General features: G+C 39.8%; 1 protein-coding gene across 1 annotated transcript in view; it reads right to left on the reverse strand.

The window, feature by feature from the left end:
- The window catches only part of sorcs3b (sortilin related VPS10 domain containing receptor 3b), a 43,511-nt gene extending 23,023 nt beyond the window's left edge, over positions 1–20,488 (reverse strand). The window contains exons 1-4 of the mRNA XM_020630870.2: positions 19,667–20,488; positions 4,141–4,208; positions 1,052–1,151; positions 740–898 (exon numbers count right to left, since the gene is read on the reverse strand). Of these exons, the coding sequence (XP_020486526.2) occupies positions 740–898; positions 1,052–1,151; positions 4,141–4,208; positions 19,667–20,347 (1,008 nt within the window). The 5' untranslated portion in view covers positions 20,348–20,488. The remainder of the gene's footprint in view (positions 1–739; positions 899–1,051; positions 1,152–4,140; positions 4,209–19,666) is intronic.
- Positions 20,489–21,179: the final 691 nt, after the last annotated feature.

Here is a 21,179-nt window from a genome sequence, read left to right on the forward strand (position 1 = left end):
TATTCTTTTTGAAATGGAAAATATCAAATGTAATGTTTTTTACTTTTGCTCACCCTGTTCTTACCATGAAAAAGAAAATAAACGTGTGTTTCAATTCTGAGTTTTGCATCTTCATACAAAAGTGAGATAACTATGTTTCTTATCTTTTAATACCAATTTCAAAAACAAGAGACTAAAGACCAAAAGCTACACAGACCTGAATGTCTCGTTGTTCAGTGTTTCATTGGAGACGTATCTGGTAAGTTTATTTTGGTTTATAAATAAAAACTCATTGTAGAGCCATTTTCAAAGACAGCTACTGTAGCCTAGTTATCCTTTTTTCTGTTTTAACAACTGTTGTTACTACGACAACCAGCTGAAAGTCAATTGAGTGGCCTAATAAAACGAAACACCAGAATTATGGTTAACAGAGTTTATGCATCCTTGATAGCTTACACATATTCCTCGTAATAAATATACAAAAGTAGGTTATACAGTCACTCAGTATTAATAAAGATAACAAACTGCATACTAATAAACCTTAACACTTTAATTAGCAATGTGCTTAACTAACACAAAGCACCGCAGTTTCTGTCATTTTGGATGACAAACACATCATTGTCGAGCCGTTATTACAGAATTCTTTCAAAATAAAAGCAAATTGCTCTACAAATGAACATAAACATCATGTCATCTGGGTCATTCTCATTCTGGGTCCCATTAATAGTGTCATTTCCCCCTTATAGCTTGCAGAGGCTACCTTGCTGTCATGACTGTAGGCCAGTATCCAGTTCTCCTGTGCAGGGTGGAAGAGCAGGCTCAGGATATTGAAGTTAATGGTATGCTTCTCAAAGCTTGCCCCTTCATCTGAACTGATGAGAACAGCGCTCGCTTCCTCTGGGTCGCTAAGCATCATTATCTAAAGTACAGAGGGCCAGACGAGGGATATGGCATTAGAAGAGGGAGAGAGACAGAGAGACCGTCATTTGGTAGCAATTTTTAAAAAGCTGTAATTTGATGTAGGGGCTAAACTTCCCGGAGATCAGACAGAGGGATAAAAGCAAACGCTGACCTTCTGTTTGTTCGTAGGGCAGACATACAGGTAACTTAGAACTGTCCTTGAGCCCACTTTGTCGTTGAGTTTGTTGTAGGTGCTTCCATAATCAGTTGACCTAGACACAAAAAAAAAAAAAAAAAAGCATGTTACATGTTTAATGAAAAAATCCATTAGAGACGTACCTGAGACAGATTTTAAAGCACTATACCAGTGTGTTAGCATGTTTTGGCCCATTTACTGCAAGTCAATTAGTCTTTACATGAATGCATCTCTGAAGCACACCATACTGTCCATTTCCAGATTGATTTTCTCATGTTCAGAAAGCCTGTAGATTTATCGAATGAACCTGCAGTGAGAGTCCAGCTTCAGGCTGTGTATAGTTTGTACTCTTGTGTATAGTGGCATATTATGGCCAACCATTGAAGATAGTTAAGCACATATAAAGTGTGTGCAGCCTGTATAATACATAGAGGAAGAAGGTAAACAGGTTGAATACTTTGACTCAGAGAAGGAAAATGTCAACAGGTGACGGTTAAGCAGCAGTGAGATTAGCCATATCTATCAAATGAAAGGGGGGTTGGGGGTACAGTAAAGGGTGTACTGCAGTTCATGAATATGGCTGTAAATGTAGCGATGAATAAGTAACAGACAGAAAGTAAAAGACTGCAGAACCATCCTCAAATATATTCCACAATGCAGTTTTTAACTCATTCAAAAGAATCAGCCTTGCAAAATGTTTTATAGGTATTGAAAAACATTCAGCAGGCTTTATATGTCCTCAAGGATATGTGCAATGCGTAGTGGTGAGTAAAACTGAATGTAATCATAACTGCGTTCACAGAAAACTCCCCGGTATAATTTCGGCATTGTGAAACATTTGTAAAAAAGTGGGTTATCATTGTGTGGTAAAACATTTGGCGCACAGGGGGATACTCTTAAAAACTCCTCTGTGCCACTATACTGTAAAGGAAGCGCTAGCAAAATACAGATCCATAGAGGGTCGAAATCACGGTCCAGTACCACAGAGAAAATAAGGATGTCAAGAGAAGCTTTCTCCATTTAAGAGGTTGACATATTCATTTTGGAATTTCCTTTTTACGACCATTTAGCAATAATGTGGCTTTGACAAACACATTATGCAGACTATACATCCACTTCACACGCGTCAAGTCTTTGAAAGATGATTTTCATGCTACATTGACATGTAATGAAAATAGCAGCAGCCTGACAGATAGGAGATTAATTTATGAACTTCAGGTATGCTTTGGAAAATGAGCAGAGCAGTATATACAGTATGTATGATTTGTAGATGAGTAGTGAGTCATGTGCATTTTGTAAGCTTACATTAAACCAGTTTTACTTTCCCTTGCAATCCCTTTTAAAACATATATAACTACAAGATTATCTTACATAACTACAAACATTGCCTGTGTTTCATAGGATTCCGATATCATGTGTCATCTTGTGCAACAAATTAGCAACCTGAAGGTGATAAGTACAGGTTTATGATGAAATATGTGATTCATCTCTCTGCTTTTTTATTTCCTTTTTATGAGAATAAATGACCCGTTTCTTGGCCCCTCTTACTTAAACAGGCCGTGTTGAAATAAAATAAGACATTCATGTGTTTTGCAACTTGAAAAGGGTACTCCACAGAACTGCCTGTTCCTCACAAGTCCGTGCCTCCCGTGACAAGGGTAGATGTGTTTGTCATCCCAATCTTCATATTTCTCCTCGCTCTCAGTTCTACCTGAGTGCCTCCAAATGTAATTTCACTGCATAATTGGATAGATACCCAGTGTCTGCTATCATTGTCTGTGCATTAATCTGAATCGTGCTGTTTGCTGTTGACATTGTTTTCAAAGACTTTCCCTCTAAACACATTTGTAGTTGCGCTTAAGTACTCCTTTCTGATATCTTGTCTGTTGCGCTAAAGAAAGCCTCCTAAATAGTGTAATTGCATCGTGAAGAATTGTTAGCCGAAAAAAACTAAAGCGATCCTCAAACACAAAGGGTCTTGATGCGAGCAAAGTTGGGTTCTGCGAGCTGCCATTGATCTGCACATTGCATTTTTTCCACCAACAGCGGCCTGAAGCTGTAGTCATAAATCATTTATTGTGTTATCACGGAAATCATTTACTCCTGTTTCTTTTCATAACATTCAAATCTGTGCTTTTCTAATATCCCTACTAAGAGGCTCGGTGCAGCCCCTGAGGTACGCTCTAATTTACTCGCTGTGCCATTGTTAAGCAGACACCTTGATGATGGAAGACCTCCTGTACACAATATGGGATTTCAAAACGTGTCAAGTCAGGTGTAAATCTTAGCAGCGCCTCTGGTGAAACAGATATTAATTTGAACCTCTATGCTTGGTGGAGTGATGGTCCCTTTTTTGTGTGTGTATTTCAGAATGAAATGAGTTCTCTGCAGGCTACAGGAGAGGTGAGAAAAAAAAAAAAAGGATATCAGAGACTGGATAGGGCTCCTCGGTATAATCCTTAATGAATTCTATTCTTATTTATGACCTGACAGGGCACTTTAAGTCACCTCTCAATATATACTGAATGGAATTACTACGGCTATAGAGTGGCAATCGCATGTCAATTGCTTCTGAGACAAAAGGTTACAGATGACAATCAATCAAAAAACTCCATCAGGAAGTTTCTAGGCCGGAGATAAGAGAGATCCAAACAAAGAATCCTGCAGATGAGTCTCCCTGTTCGTCTTTTCCAAACAGACTATCAAGAAATATTTTGTTCATGATGGACAGAACACAGTGTGGGCCTACTTTTTAAAAGGTTGTCGCAGTCTTAGTGGTGTTATTTATGGAGCTGCAGGAGGCAAAGAGGAGGAGGCTTCATTTTGAGCTACTCCAGATTGCTTTATTAAAACATACTTTATATTCGTTTCCAGTGTAACTTGATTGCTCATATCCTTGCAAAGGGGAACTCTATAAATCACACATACAGTATACTGCATCCTCTATGAATACATTATTGTGATTGTTTTCAGGGCCGTGCTTTTGCATTCTTATAAAATCTTACGATGATGTCGCAACGTTTCTGTTCAGACAGAAAGCAGAAATGATTGAAAAACAACCTCACCTCCAGAGTGAGCTCTCTGTAACAACCCCCAGGTTGAAGTCATACAGCTTAGTCAAGATCAGGATCACCTGCAACACAAAAGCAACAAACACATGTAATTACGTGCACTTAAAAGCCTTTGCATAAGAGCCTCACACATTATTCACACATTACCTGTCGACACTTAATGACATGAAATGAATTCAACATGCCTGCTACATATTTTTACTAATAAAAATCCGCCTCATGCAGAATGTAATGCCAATGACAGGGGATCCTCATGTTGTCAAAGATGTCTTCCGGTGAAAGGATCTGAAAAAAATATCCATGCATGCTGTCAAGAACTATGTTTGTATCTCATGTGGAATGATGCCTACATGACAGCAAATCTGAAAATAATTGTTCAGTGAACATTTAAAAGGAATTCAGTCAGTCAGTGACTGCACAGAGACACCCTCTCTCATCTCCTTCTTTTATTTTCTTTTACCTTAAAGGTAGTAAAGCTGCAAAAGCACCGACAAATGGCGATCTCGACTGTTGATGGAAGACTTTATGCCTCTTATTTTGTTCACTGGAAAAAGTCCAATTCCAGTTTTCCCTAAATGCTTTTGCGTGTTCTCTGAGGATGGTTGGACAATGTGTTTCGGGGGGAAACAAAAATGTAGCCCATAAAAGCTTGCCAAGGCACAGAGGGCAGTGAAATGGTGTGCAAACGAATTATTGTCACTCCAATGGCATTATAAATGACTTCCCATGGGGATGCTCATAACTCAGGATGGAAGTTTAGGGCAGGGCATAGAGGGACGAATAGAGAAAGGATCAGTGGATAATAACAATCAAGGATCAGGGACAAGGCATAATATGAGGAATATTTAAAAAGCCTGAAAGATAGGTCAAAAGCTCAATTACAGCGAGTTTAAACACATTAACCTTATGGGACCGACGGAGCGAGTCATTAAACCGAGAAAAGCCACACAAGACTTGGAGGAACAAAAGACATGCCTCTAAGTCTGCTTTGAAAATGTTAAAAACCCAATTGACCCACAATTTAGCCATCAAACCGCCAGTGTGCAGGGCTGGGACTATCTGCATTACAGGTTAATTAACCAATCACACAGAGAGATAAGCATTTGCATAACTAAATGCACCATGTCTGCAAGGTCCAACGCTGGAGTCTGAATCAATTTAGAGTACAGACTTAGTTAAATGGCTGTGATGTTAGGCCTAATTGCCTTCTTTGAAAAATAGATAGGAGAGAAAAAGTCTTTCAAACTGTTGATCGTTTGTCTCCTCAGTTCTCTTTTTGCTTACAACAATGACTCTGTGTCATGGGACGTTACAAATACTACGAAGTAAATTGAATCTGGAATTGATTTTATCAGTGTCAAACCAGAGGCAGTTCATTCCTTACCAAAGGGATTCAAACATCCAGAACTGCAAATTAAGTGAACAGTGCCTAAATGGGTTTTCAAAAGGGATTCAACCACTTGCACCATTTTGCACATGGATCCAATTTAACCAAACGCTCACAAATTTAGTCAAGAATGTTAAAAGGACTCTAAAAATAGCTCCAAATGGCAAAACTTGATAACAGAAAGCCTCTTAGCAACTGAGCTGTAATTGTTGTGAGGAGCTCCGTTTTAAACGACGTCAACATGTTTGTGCGGTTGCCTCATTAACGAAAGCTGACCCATCAAATTGGGTCAGTGAAGATCCACCTCAGGGACCCATAGGCTAGTGAGGCAAATGACTATTTGGATGATTTGTCCCTAAGTGGATACATCAAGAGTACATCACTGGAGACTGTGTGTTCCCACGTCCTCGACATTATTGACAGGCTGTGCATCTGTGGCACAAGTCAATGAGGAGAAACTGCTATACATGCTAATGCTGCAACCAGAAGGGTCAGAACTAGCACAGCGGACACAGGACTTACACTGTGAAGACCCAGACGAATGAAGTTGCATTAAACACATTTTAAGAGTTCATGGCGCAGCCGTGCATTTATGTAAATACCGGGAACAAACAAACACAAAGTGGCTTCGAGAATTATTTGGAGCCTTCGAGGTAAATATCATTTTCCATGCACATCATCGCTCACTTGCATACATGAAATTAAGTAAGGACCCTGGAAGGCCAAAAGCAGTGCATTTATTCATGTTTATGTTTTATTGATGTGAGCAAAAAGAGAGCTTTGCCTCGGGAAAGCCAACCAATCATTTTTCAGATTGGCTCCCACCCTCCAAGGAGTTGGGTTTAGTCATCCTTTTATCCTACCGTTCTATTCTCATGGCTTTCTTTTTCTTCTTTGCTTTCCTTACTTTGTTTTCTTCATTTTCTTTACTTTTTTAATTTGTTTCTTTCTTTTTCTGTTTCTTTCCATCATTCCTTCTTTGGTTGTCTCTCTCTCTCTGTCACTCTGTCAATCATTATTTTTACACTTATCTTATTGTTATGCCTGGTTTTCTCTTTCTTTTTTCTTTCTTTCTGATCCCTTCTTAAGTTTTTTATGTCTGTCTTTCTTGTTTTGGTTTTCTATTTTTCTCCTTCTTTCCTTTCCTTACTTTCTTTCTTTCTTTCTTTCATTTAATTATTTGATCTTCTTTCTTCCTTGTTATTTGTTGGGGCTGTTCTTACATTTATTCTTCCGTTCCGTTGTTCATTCTCTCTTTCTGTTTGTCTTTCCATTATATTCAGAAAGGAACCATATCATGAAGAAGATAAAAGACATTAGAAAGGCATCTCCCAGTCAGGTGCTTTTTAGCCTTGTGGAGATTTTAACTCGTTCAGATGGCTAATAGACCCCCTCCGTTCAGCCATATTGTCATTGTGATATACTGTATCAGCTTGCAGACCTACACACTCCACTTGCACGAGCGCTCAAGCATGCAGAGTGTGTATTACAGACTCAATGACTCAGACTGTTGGACCAAATCCGATCTTTTGAAATTCTATATCAATCTGTTTTGGGTTTTTTTGAAGAGAAATGTTTAAAGTGCTTCAGTGGGACGTGAGGGGCATCTCAACACCATGTTGGTGGGCTGAAAAATTTCAACATGGCTCGCAATTTAGATATGAATCATCTCTGTGTACTGTAGAGCAGTATGGCTATTAATAAAGAAACTGTTGCTCCACATCTGTGCAATTTTTGGTGCTTTCTAGCACCCTCATTCAAATGGAACCTGTTGTCTGTTCTGTCAACAATAAAGCATCATTAAAACAGCCCAGTCAAACAATAGTCAAACAATATTTCTTTCTAATTGGGTAGTTGAGGGGAAAAGGGACCCTTACTCAAAAAATCACACCTCCAAATTAGTTCCACATAACACAAAACACATAATGGGGAAGAAGAAACAATCTCCAGAAAAGTGAGAAATATGCAGCTACTTTCATGTTTCTGCCACTGTTTTTGAACCTAACCGGAGGGGATAACTGAAGGATCTAAATTAATTTCTAAGGGACCCCCAAAGTTGATAACAGTGACTGATGTAAGGCTCTTTGTAATAACTTGGCTAAGAGAAGCATTGACACATATCTCTTTTTTATTTACCTTTAGCATCCAGTGAAAAGTTCACAGCGGGAATGATACACATTTACATCCTCATGAATACACATCCGGCTTTGTATATTGTACTGTGGGGTAAACACATCCACACACAGAGCCATCTCCTGGGAGTCACCCTTGTCTATTTACCTCCTCTGAGTCCAACCACAGCATCAACATGTCTGACAGCTCACTGAAATGTGTCGACAATAATTACATCTTTTCTAGAACATAAGCTTTCATAAGATAATTTTTGCCAACAGTATGGCCTCTTTGTTCCATCAGCTGTCTTGAGGTCAGTTCGTGGAACTTGTCAGATTCAGAAAACAGTAAGGGTTGTTGTGGCTCTACATCTGTCAAGTGATTGAATGAATCGAAATTCAAAGAGCAGTCAATCCAGATTATAATCCGGATTTGTTTTGTATTTTGGCTATTTCAAAATGTAATTACACTTATTTATTACACAGCTGTGTTGAATACTTGATTCTGATTGGTCAATTACAAATAGCAACAGTCTGCTATCCCTAGATAGATCTCTGTTGATAAGATCAGACCGTTGCTAAGAAAATCTGATGGTTGCTATGTACAGAGCTCTAAACTAAGAATCTAGATGAGTAACTGTAATCATATCAGTCCACGGAAAAAGTCCAGTTAATTTGACGTTGGTCTGTTTCCGGTGGGAAAAGGACAAGGGACCGGTTGCTATGACAGACAAATCTGATGTGGGCTACAGTTATGTTTAAAGACTGCTGAATGAAAAAGAAAATGTCAAAAAGAATCCCACATGGCGAGGCAGAAAAACTTGTTTACCTATTAAATAATATGAAACAACAACTAAAGGACAAAGAGAAATTAGGGCGCGGTCACACTGGCCATCTGTACCGTGCCCAAGCACACTTCAACGCTAAAGTCCAGTTCGTTTGGCCAGTGTGACCGCTCCGTATCGTGGTCAGGCACGGTACACTTCCTTGGCTTTGGCACACTTCGGAGAGGTGTGCTTTGTCACGGTACACTTCATGCACGAGCACGAGCACGAGCACGCGAGTTTCATGGCTGTATCTGACTAAAATGACTCAATATAAGCCTGTCATGTTCTCTGTGTTGTTCTCGGCCGCGCGTCTATTTAATTTTTTAATTTATTTCTTGTTGTGTCTGATTAAAATGGTTTAAAATAAGCTGCAAAGTCAGTAAAGTAGCGGTCATGCTCTCTGTGTTTTTCTCTGATGTGCAGAGGCGGACTCGACTGCGCATCTGTTTTTCCCTCCCACTCTCTCTCTCTCTCTCTCTCTCTCTCTCTCTCTCTCTCTCGTCCACCTGTTTGTAAACTGAGCACGCTTCATAATAACATAAAGCGTGCACGTATTGTATTACGACGTTATGTACAAGAGGTAATCGTGCTTTTAGGCACGGTTAGTCCTGGCCAGTGTGACCGCGGGCCGTGCCGGCCAGCGAGGGAATAGCGCAGCGGGGTGGTCAATCGTGCTTGAGTACAGCACGGTACAGATGGCCAGTGTGACCGTGCCCTTAGTCTCTTTTGAAACTGATTCTTTAGTTATTGTAGGCTATGTTTATCTTTGCTAGCAAGTTATCAAGTTTCATCTCATTATTTTATTCTGACCTGTGGTATTACTGTTTTGGCTCACTCCTGCTGCTGCCCATATTTCTTTAGAGAAGGCAAAGCTCTGAAAATGAACTATTAACCATCTGTTTGGCACTTCACAGCAGGCAAACACTGTAAGTGACAATAACCTGGGTAATGTAGCATATTGCTGCTAAACATGAGCTAAAAGAGAGTGACTATTAGACTTAGTGTCAAATGGTTCATGTGTAAATTAAACATGTTTTATTACAAACTCTCTGCTGCAACTTAAATATAAGTTATATATTAATATATATATATATATATATATACATATACATACATATACATATATCTGCCTCAAAAATCAGTTATCAGTTTGGTTTTAACACATTTTGCAGTATAGTGGTGTAACATGGAAAAATTGTCAAAGGTGAGATGTAATGAATTTTAAAATAATTGATTAAAATATACATTAAGAGCAACAAATATATTAAAAATAATTGAGTTATTGATCAAAATGATGGTCACAGTGTGTTCACAGTTTATACCAAATCAGCTTCTGGGAGCAAGTTGGTTCTATAACAGGATGGCAGAGGTAAATGCCCAGCTTTCATGTAATTTTTCATATTCCTGTGTAATAGTGCTCATTACAGAAAATTTTATTTCCGCCATCACTGCTTTGAATAAAAGGCAGAAGAAGTGGTTTTAGAGAGGAAGCGGGCTGAACATTGTGGAACACAGTGGGCAGAGCCAAGTCTACCAAATAATGCACATCCACCGTGCCCCCATAATGCATCATGGCCATTATCAGACACCAAAAGTTGGCATTTCACTATGAAAAGAGCAAGCTGGGAATCGCTTTTTTCACCTCACTGCTCTGTGTTTCACTGGCCTGTTCTTGCAGATGCAATCCCGAGGACACAAAAATAAAAAGCTGTTTCATTTGTTGTTAAGCTCATTACATTTTCAACTTCATTAAGGGAAGGAAGAAAGAAGCCAAGGGCAAGACAGAGTCACTGGAGTAATTTGACAAACACTGTTTTTCTTAAGTCAACCAACTAATTAATGTTCTGGATCTCCTGCCCATACTGAGAAGATTTTAAGGTCCAATGTAGACTACCACTTTCATTTTAATTTCTTGTGATATTACGAAAAGAATATCAGCAGCCAAGAACAAGAAATTAAACTGCGTGTGTTCTTTGTGATGCCAAGTGGGAACTCAGAAAAACACACTCACATCTCCAGTGTCACAGCACATCCACCACTATAGAGATAAAGTGGAACTTTTTTTTTATTTCTCAGAAGATTAGAGATTAATATATTCATGCATCCATTAGAAATTATCTGATGCAAACACCTGCAGAGAAAAGAAACACAGTATTGGTTCCAAATTTGCATAAATGTCTTTAAGGCTTGACAGCAGCGAGGGGCAAAATCAAGATGCACTACAAGTGGGTGGAGCGATATAAAAAAAACAACACAACAGATCCTGATTGTGGATCTGCGAGGACGTCTCCAAAGTGGAGCACTTAGAAGAAAAAGACGAACCGCTTTTAAGAGAAATGGTGTGGTCGAAGAGAGAGGCCTTTCTCTGTCCTCATCTTATCCCTGGACCAAATTGATTGTTTGTACTTTTGTGGGTGAAAACATTCTGCAGGGATGCTGCTTTCATCAAGTAAACCTCAGAGAAATGTCCCCTGTGCATTAGTCTGCTGTCTGTGCGTTTGCTTATCCTCCCCACTCCTGAGCTTTCGGTCATATAGCCCTGATGCTTTGAGCTTCTGAGGTTTCAAGCAATCAATTCAGTCCATTATGGGCGGAAATTAATGAAATAGGCTGACTATAAAGGGCTTTACTTCAAATACAGCTCCATTGTGAGGAGGTTTTGTGTGCATGTTATGTCTCTCTGCTGCAAAACAACAATGCACAATAAACTGTGCTGCTTGCCATTACTGGGATAAAAGGCTGAGGTCTTCTTCTTTTCTTTGAAGAGAAGTGTGGAATAAAAAGTCAATGAAATATGTTTAATGGACCGGGTACAGAAATGCACTCGGTCCATAATTTTTCCTTCTTGTTTGGGTATGTGCGTCACAGAAAAATGCACTGTCTTACAAAAAGGGGAAAAACAAGATTCACAGTGTTCAAGGACAAATTTGATGGCAATTTGAGGAGTCATTTGAGTGTTTTGACACATTCGACAAAGTTTTAGTCACAAGCTGTGCAATTTAAAATTAATTTGATGCATTGGAAGCCGTGAGGAAAGACAAAAATACAACATTTGCATTTTACTCTTACAAGGTTTCTTGTTCTTTTCCACTCTGGTTCACTTATATTTAATGTTTAGAGGTCTCAGGTACAGCAGGACCACTTTTATTCTTTTAGTGTAACCCTGTTATTTATTAAGCCCTGGAATACAACAGAGGTTTAAAAATGTACCAAGGTAAGAATATATAACATCTAAGGTTTTCTGATAACTTTGAACTCTAGTTTGCATTTTGGAGAGCAGCACTCAGACATTTCTTCCACTCTCTTCTCTTCCTTCACAGCTTTGGCTCTTAATGGCTCGGCTTCTGCCCACGGGATTCTGAGCCAGAGCCAAGGGCGGTAGTGGGCCCAAATTGAGATTTTGGAAGAGAGCGAAGCCCTCCACCTTAAATGACCCTCTTCACTGCCAAAAGTGATGTGAGACTCACATCATGGGCTAAATGTGTCACGCATATGCCCGTTTTGTCATTTTCCTCATCTCTAATTTGCAATTTTTGTAATTTGAAGAAGCAGAGGCTGGCCTGAAGGTTTACTCAAATTTCAGCCGAGGGTTTCTGTTTCTCCTCTGGGCTACTTTTTGTACCAAATCGAACGTGTCCTTATGACATGAAGTTGTATTTGAAGTCCAGAGAATTGCTTTCTCCTCTCAGGTACTATGATTCATACTGACAGGGTACTGAGTTCAATGGGCTCTACACGCAGAGACTGATAACTGATGACTGACAAAATGAAATGTCATTTCAGGTTATAACAATGAGGCTCAGATTCTTGTCATAAAAGTCGTTTCTCTGTGTCAAAGGACTTGTTAAGACTTTGTCTGTCCGCACAAGTGACGACCTTCTACCTTTAATGTCAAGCTACTTATTCTGAAGGACATAGTGGAGATGTTTTTTTAAACTTAAAGGTCTGCCTTATTATATGAATAAAATAGCATACCATCTAATCCATCATTATTTTAGCATGTGTGGACTTGAGCTAAAGTATACAAAGGTTGTTCGGTTCCTGTTTACAAAGTTTTAACTTTGAAAAGTAACATAACAGAGTGGCAACATTTAATCTTCAAAGCCTCCGTTTTTAGGACTAGGACTCTAAAGAAGATGTGTCTCTGAAGTTACAATTTAAGTAGTGACAAAATGAAATGTGTTTCAATGAAATGTCAATAAAGTAGCAGCCTGTTTAACACTGTGTTAGTAACATAAGTCCCGCTTCTGACAAGGCAAGTAGCCAATCATTTTAAAGGAGTTTGGGGGGGGGGGGGGGGGGGTCTAATCCATCATTATTTTAGCATGTGTGGGGTCTCACACTTTTTCAACATCTGGTAAATGGTAAATGGACTTGAGCTTGTATAGCACTTCATTAATCTTCTGACAACTCAAAGTGCTTTTACACTGCAGGTCATACCCATTCACACACTGATGGCAGAGACTGATATATAAAGTGACCATCAGTTTTAACTAATCCCATATACACACATTCATTCACCGCAGACGAAGCAAGTTTGGAGGGTTCAGTGTCTTGCCCAAGGACATTTTGACATGTGGCTGCAGCAGCTGGGGATCGAACCCCTGACCTCCCGGTTAAGAGATGACCGACTCTCACAACTTAGCCACAGCCGCTCCCTCTGATCAGGTTTTAAAAATTCTTTGTGTTGGCCAGGCTTGAAATAGTTATTCAGTTCTCTCTTCAGAACTGACTCTGGCCATTTTTTAAGCAGGTTTAGACTGAGTCAGCAAAACTACTGAGAATCATAGTTTATATGCAAATTATTTAAATGATCCCCTCAGATTACAGTTTTCTTCCTCTTGGTTACCAAGTGTAATAGGAACTGGTAAGTATGATTTCATACGACACAGTTACACTATAAATCTTGTTCTGTTGCATCAAGCATAACAGCATCTATTTGATTATTTGTTTGCATTTCGGCTCACAACAGTTGTTAACATGTTTATTTTTGGAAACTGACAGATTAGTTTGTAGCACTGCTTTAACTTCTTTAATCTTTACTCTATAATGTTTCCAGACCATTTGAAAAGAGAGATGTTTGGGGCGAAGAAATGCAACAGAAGCCAAACCTAACACATCATGTAGGTTGATATATAAATTATCTCAGCATGGAAAAATTGGGACATTCAAGTAGTATGAAAAAGCAAGATTGTGCACCAAAGGAGGCCTAAAAAAGCATGAGAACATCATCAAAGATGGTGACGAAGAGCACTATTTAACTATCAGAGTGTGTCGAGGAGAAAAGCACAGCAGGATCCTAAGATTATAGGCTACAAGCTTCAGCTTTAGAGGATGTTATGGTCACAGAAGTACAGCTAGAACACGATTATGTGTTTCTTTGAATTCAATGCTTAGTTGCTTAAATGATTTATAATCTTGTGTCATTCATATTGATGTATATTTGCATATGCTCAAATTGTTCATTAACCTTTCAAAATAATCTTTAGTTTCTGTCTCTGTTGAATATTTGGTCATAATTCCCGTGTGACTTCCACATTTTAGACCACATTCAGGTCTGATTTTTACTATGACATTTTTCTACATTCAGAGTAAAAGCAACCAGTCATTTCAAAGGATTTCTTCCAAGAAAACCCGTTGAGCAAATACTCTGTATGTGTCACTTTGTGTTTGGAAGTTTTCCATCAACTCCATTGATTGCTCACTGTGTGGGTGTGTATTTTTGTGTGTTTGGTGCTTTAGTTGGATCTTTTATATCTCAAAAAATAGGAAAAGAAATGTTTTTCCTGCTGCAACTAATACATTCCTGTCACTGTAAACTGCCAAGTCAAACCATTATTTAAGCCGACTGCTACCTGAGCGAGCCCAGTCATCTTTAAACATGATAGTAGCTGCTGTGTTGCTTCAGGCGATGCACCACTTCAAGGCCCGACAAGGCTCGGTGCATAATGTTACCGAACCTTGGTCACCTATAGTTTATATTTGGAGATAAGATGAAGGACGCTTTGATGTCACTGTCCTACTCTATGAGGCAAAAATCCCATGTAGGGGCTGAGCCAGATTTTTTTGACCGGGGTGGCCCAACTAGGGTATCAATTTATGCAGAGGTGGCATTACGTATACAAATGAAAAGCACTTAACCTTTCTATTTCTACTAATCATAACTGTGTTAGCTACTACTATTAAAGTATACAAAAGTTGTTCTTTTCCTGTTTACAAAGTTTTAACTTTATAAAGTAACATAACAGAGTAGCAACATTTAATCTTCAAAGCCTCCGTTTTTAGGACTAGGACTCTAAAGAAGATGTGTCTCTGAAGTTACAATTTAAGAAGTGACAAAAGGAAATGTGTTTCAATGAAATGCCAATAAAGTAACAGCCTGTTTAACACTGTGTTAGTAACATAAGTCCCGCTTCTGACAAGGCAAGTAGCCAATCATTTTAAAGGAGTTTAGGGTGGCCGACCACATTTTCCTTGAATCCGCCCCTGAGAAATAACAATAGACCTCCCTTTTATTGGGCAGCTGGTGGCGCAGTGGTTAGAGCTTGCGCCCCCTGTATGGAGGCTAAAGAACTCCAAGCGGGCAGCCCAGGTTCCCTACTCTCTTGCTCCCTGATTTTCAACTCTATCCACTGTTCTATCATCTCTAATAAAGGCACAAAATGCCCAAAAATAAATCTTAAAAAAAAGACCTCCCTTTTATTGAAGAATATATAATAAGAACAATAAAATATTTTAAGATTCAGCTGCAAAGTGAAACTGGCGTGAAAACCCTTTAAATATTAAGCAGTGTGCAATCATCACAGTAGTGAGTCAATAATCGAGATGAAGTTATAATCAGTCGTGACCTTTAAGCGTAAAAAAAAAACTTCTCCAATAAAGTGCCACATTTACTATTGACATTGTCTCCGCTGTGATTAATAAAGTCGTCTCTCATTTTGAATTTTAATTTTATGATTTTGCCAATCAGAAAACGCATAAATTTGTTTTCATAACCTCATCACTGCTATAGTATGTGTCTGCCACAGTGCGACACTTATTAAACTAATTAATCACATGCAAAACCTGTCAAATATGATTGTGCGCCGGCTTTCTCCCTTTGATTAGGGGTTGAAATACAAGAACGAGTTTGTGAGTGTGTTAAACAGAAAGAGAGTAAACGGAGGCAGACAGGAATCAAGTGGTGACTTGAGCAAACAACTCGTGGAAGGCTCATATTTGCTGCTCAAAATCCACTTTAAGGAGGCTAAACTACAGAGTTACTGCTGAGGGAGTGCTGAGAGTCTATGTTGATGTGATGCATTATGGTCCCTGAGCACAAATGATTCATGAAAGAAAGGGCACACATGCATGTCTTCTAAGGAGTCAAAAGTGGGATTTCACTGAATTATTGCTACGGTGTGGGTGAAACTTGTATCCTTCCTGTGCGCAACAAAATGAAACCTAGGATTTAGGGAAAAAAAACAAAAAAAACAAGGAAAAGCTGCATTTTCTCCAGCAGATGTTCGAAATTTTCCCATCCCAGCTCCTGAGCGATTGTTTCTGCTGAAGTAGCCAGCAGTCTTACGAGAGGATTGCTGCAGTTTCTATCAGCATCTAACAATCACATCAGTGGACAGCGCAGCCCTAAAGGCTTCAGACAGGCGGGATTAATGAACAGACTTATGGTGCTGACACCCCGAGGGATGAGAAGGTAAAGGACAAAAATGGATGGCAGAAAAGATTTATCTTTTTTTTGTCTCTTGCAACTGCTTAAAATTGTAATTAAGTTAAAAAAAAAAGGAAAGACGATTAACTGAACATCAGCTGAATCAGGTGGTATTTTAACAAAACATCCCCTGAAAATTCTGCTTTAAAAAGCTGCAAAATATCCAAATGCAAAGTGTCTTCAAGGAGAAGAAACATTTTGATGCTAAAAACATAGCAACTTTTGTTTTCCACCAACTTGAATAGATCAAAATTCCCTCAGAAATCAACAAGGGGTCCAGAGCACGATGAGGATGATAAAAGGTTTCACAAGGTCACGTATCAGCCCCCCTTTAACAGATTTATGACTCTTTTATTAAAAGGGATTTTACTCTATTTTATAACAGTGCAGGAACCGGGGGAAAGCAGCTGAGTGAGTGTGTGCGCAGAATCTAAAAGAGAAAGGTGGGAAATTATCAGAAAAACAAAACCACATTGAAACTTTTCCCCTTTGTTGCATGTGAAGAACTCGACCCAGCTCTCTTTTTAATGCACTTTTCATCATCTTGTAACACCCACAAACTCTGGTCAAACACCTCTGTGGATTGGGAACCCATTCCATTTGATTTTATGGATCAAGGAGCTTCTATGCAACCGGCTCTGGCATGTTAAATGGAATGGCTGTCTATCTAATGAACCGGTTTTAAACTCAAACGTCCCCCAGGGCCGTGCCATTTCCGCTTTTTTATTGTCTGTTTATGCCGATGAGATTATGTGCAACAATAACTGCCTCGTTCTGATTAAGCATGCGGACAACACCACCCGGGAGGCCTGTCTGATTCCCAGTCAGACGCGGCGGAAAAAGGGAAACGTTACGGAGCTGACAGATTGGTTTGAATCTCAACACAACAGACCAAACATAACAAAAAAGTCAATGAGATTTACAGCACAGGCCAAAACAACAGCTGCCCTCATCAGTGTTTAATAGCAGCCCAGTGAAGACGGCCAGACCCTTATTCTTCTGGACTGTATTTACACCAACATGCAGTATCATTTAAGCTCAGGGGACTTCAATAAAGACACTCATTAACTGTCCTCGCCTCCACACTGTGTCCTAGTTTGGTCAGCTTGTAAAAAAAAATGGTCAATGAGGAGCCTAAAATCATTTGGCTACCAATACCTGCCTGATCACCAGCTGGCTTGCACACTAAGACTTTTGCCTTCAGGGGGATGTAAGCGAGGGGCTCGGTATCCCTCGGGTGTACGATGTGCTGCAATGGCTGTTAAAAAAGATTACCAGTATAGTCATAGCACTGCTAGAAAGCCCAAGAGAGGCCAAGGACTGAAGCATTGATTTGCCATGCTGGAAATCCCCAGCCAAGTGCTTTTATTATTAATGTTTTTAATTAACATCATCATATGCTCATTTATATCACCATCATCATTTTAAATCAAAAACCTGTACATCTCCTTCTTTCACATTCAAGGCCGATGTGACGTCAGTCAATCAATACCACATGCACTCAGGAAGCACGGCTTGAAAAGGGAACCCATGCAGTATATGTTTTATCCCCGTGGTCGGGTCCAATCAATGTTATCTTTCTTAAAGTCAGAGACCAGGGAGCTATGACTCCGGGCTTTGATGTCTCAGACTATCACAGAAATCAAATAATAGTTTGCTGATTTGTGGACAGATTTGAGCTTTTATACAATGAAGTTATTTTATCACATCTGGACTCAGAGGATCCCCTGCTGGCGATTTCACCATCACCTTCTACATCTTACGCATTTCCCCCTCCCTATGGGATTGTACATCACGGCCAGATCACAGGCAAAGTCAGAGAGAGACTTTCTGATGGAACTACCCTACACCACAGGAATGAAGTAATTTTCCTTCAAATGTCCCTTTTAGATTGGATTTATTATCAGTCATTTACATCTAATATAGTCGGAGCTCTAACATCCAGTCGTAAAATAGGCCTACTATCAATTTAAAACTCTGCAGCTCTGTGTCGTACTTTTTTTTGGGGGGGAGACAGACGGGGGCTCAGACTGTATAAATCTCAAATGTTGACTGGCTGCAGTGACAAGCCCATCAGTGATGATCCAGTGAACAGTTTCCTGCAGGACAAAAGGCCATCAGTGCTGAAGACATCTCAAAGCAACCACATATTTCATGATCTCAACATGCCACAAATCAGATTTTATTAGCCGCATTTCTGCTTTATTTCTTCCCACATCAGTGTATCAACATGGCAAAAGCCTATGATGCTTCAAATGTTATGACAAACCAGATAAGGAAATACAAGTAAAGTTTGAATAATACGATTCATCCAGGGAACTAGATCCGCAGTTTATTAGACATTGTATGAATATTTAGTGTTTTTGGGGACAGAGAAACCTCCTGATGTGGTCCCAGATTAATGTTGCTGCCACACACACCCTTTGGTGATCTACATCACCTGAAGTAAAGTCACACTGTCTCTTTTTCTTCTTTTTTTTTTACAAGGCTGTTTGTAGTTTAAGATCTTAGCACATGATAAATCCTGCAGCTTGCAAACACTTTTGCATGCTGAACATGTAAAGTAAGAGATAAAATCTTTCTGGCTTTGTCTTTATGAGGGGAAATAGAGTGTGTGCAGCTGTGTTTTTGGTGGATGTGTGTGTCTGAATGTGGGGGTGGGTGGTGCTTTGGGTGGTTGCTGCAGTGTGTTGTCATCCATTGAAGTTGTGCACATTGCCATCAACCTGTTTTGAATCACAAACCTTGGCAATATTTCAAAAGAACAAACATATTGCACTGTTGTTTTCGTCCAGGTAATTAGACAACTACCAATACAGTGGGAGTCAAATGTCAACTGGACTTGGTTCATTTGCCCAAAAGGTCAGACTCAGTCTCATCAGCGTCACATAAAGGGTCAGGTTAGACACAATCCCTTTAATTGTTACTACTACTCCTTCCTGGGAGACATTACTTGAGTGTTTCATAAATAATTAATGTGTTTTGATTGCTGCCAAAATGCATGCTCCCCCCCATAGCTCAGTGTCACCTAATGTTTACCTAACTGTTAATTTAAAGTTCAGGTGACAACAATTCGCTGAAATAAATGATTCTACTCTAGTTTGAAAAAGAACGAGAGGGGATCCTACATGTGCGCAGTCACATCCATCAGGCTGTCCACACACAAAAACAGCCGCGCAAGCTGCATATAACCACAACCTGCGTGTTAGGCAATTACAAATGTTTTTTAATGATGAATGTAAAAAAAAACAAAAAAACAAGAGAAAATGTTAAGTTCGATTCATGGACCATTGTTTGACCAAAATAATTTGCGTTTAGGAATGAATTCCCCTCCTGCACGCTGTATCAGCTGTGCGTAAAGATGTGACACATCCATGTAAATCTATTTAAAATCTATTCAAATTCACGTTTTACATAGACAAATGCATCCTGAACTGTGTTGTGGGGGATTGCATTTTCTCTTAAACTTAAATGAAATGATACTCACGCTGCTGTTGTGTCCGGACCAGTGTACCATCGCCTGGTTGTGCGCGGAGTCTCCCGACAGCGCAAAAGTAGAAGTGTCCAGGTGCGGCTCACTCTGCCTCGGGTTAGACCCTCTGGCTTCCTCCCCTGTGCGCCGGTACTCGGCTCTCGGGCTTAAAACACCTTGGACAGTCTCCACAAACCTCTCTTTTGACTTCGTCTCTCCACTTATAGCCCTTTCCACATACTCGCTCGTACCCACGCTCCTTTTTGCCCTCTTCCTTGTGTCAGGAAATGTGTTTTCTAGCATTACTTTCGCAGTAGTTCGCCTCTTGATGTCCTCAGAAATGTTTCCATACTTTTTACCCTGCATTTTCAGACGCTTGCGATAGTTGGGTTCCGCTTTGAAGTCGATTGCTGCCTCCTTTCCAAGTCCACTCATAGTCCCCACTCGCTTGCCATTGTTCGGTTTCACAGCAACCGCTCCCTCCGTCTCAAGAGCTCCAAAAACTTTTGTGCCGTTGTCGCATTTGTGTAAGACCCCAGATTTTCGGGTTACACGTGCCTTATGTGGCAGTACCTCCATCTGATGAAATCTGTCATTAGTTCGGGGAGAACTTATTTCCGCTTGAGCCACAAACTTGGGGTTAAAGAGGTGCAACAAAGCCAGAAGAGATAAACTCCAAACTGACCACAGTCCCATTGTGTCCTTCCAAGCTAAGATTCTATCAGTATAAGGAAAAGGTGATAGAGCTATTTCTACAACTTCTAAGATGTTCAAGGTTTCATCTTCACGAACAAGAAGCCACCCAGCAGACCCGCTCACATCCAGGAATTTGTCAAAGTGAGGGAGCAGTTGGGGAGGCGCTGCGCATCAGCCAAACGCGCCGACGGAAAGTGACTGCAGGAAGGGCTTCAGCTCATTGTTCATGGTCATATTAAGGGAGAATGCCTTTAGATGCTGAAATTATTACTCCTCTCTATAAATTTCGTGTGGGACAACAGAGTTTGTATAGCGTTGAATCGCAACGTAATGATATGAACCTGTTAAAGTGATCTAAAACCGCGTTTTATTGGCATGAGATGACGAAAAAACTAATTTACGCTCTGGGGAAAAGTGTTGTGTTCACACAGTTGTTACATTTTTTGCACCTGAGAGGACAGGGAAAAACAATTTCTTGCATCAATCAACATCGAATCCACTTGAAAGCACATTCTGGGGAAACTTAGTCGGACTTCGTGATAGATAGTCAGACATAACTTACTTGATAATAATGAGGTCTTTTTTGTGTGTGTATTTCTAGGGAACCTGTTAGTCTTCTATTTTTTTTTTAATTAGGCCTCTAATGAAATATGCCCCAGGCCTTTTACTGCACAACAGCCCCAAAAACATGAGCAGCTTTGAACTCTAACCACGATGTTCTCGCTTGTCATCTTCATGACTTCTGGTGCCACACAGGGAGCAAGCCTCCAACAAGTGTGTTTTAATCTTTGCATTCTTTTTTTTTTTTTTTTTTTTGCAGGGAACATTTGCA

The sequence above is a fragment of the Labrus bergylta genome, chromosome 10 (genome assembly GCF_963930695.1).
Source record: "Labrus bergylta chromosome 10, fLabBer1.1, whole genome shotgun sequence".
Classification (NCBI taxonomy): domain Eukaryota; kingdom Metazoa; phylum Chordata; class Actinopteri; order Labriformes; family Labridae; genus Labrus; species Labrus bergylta.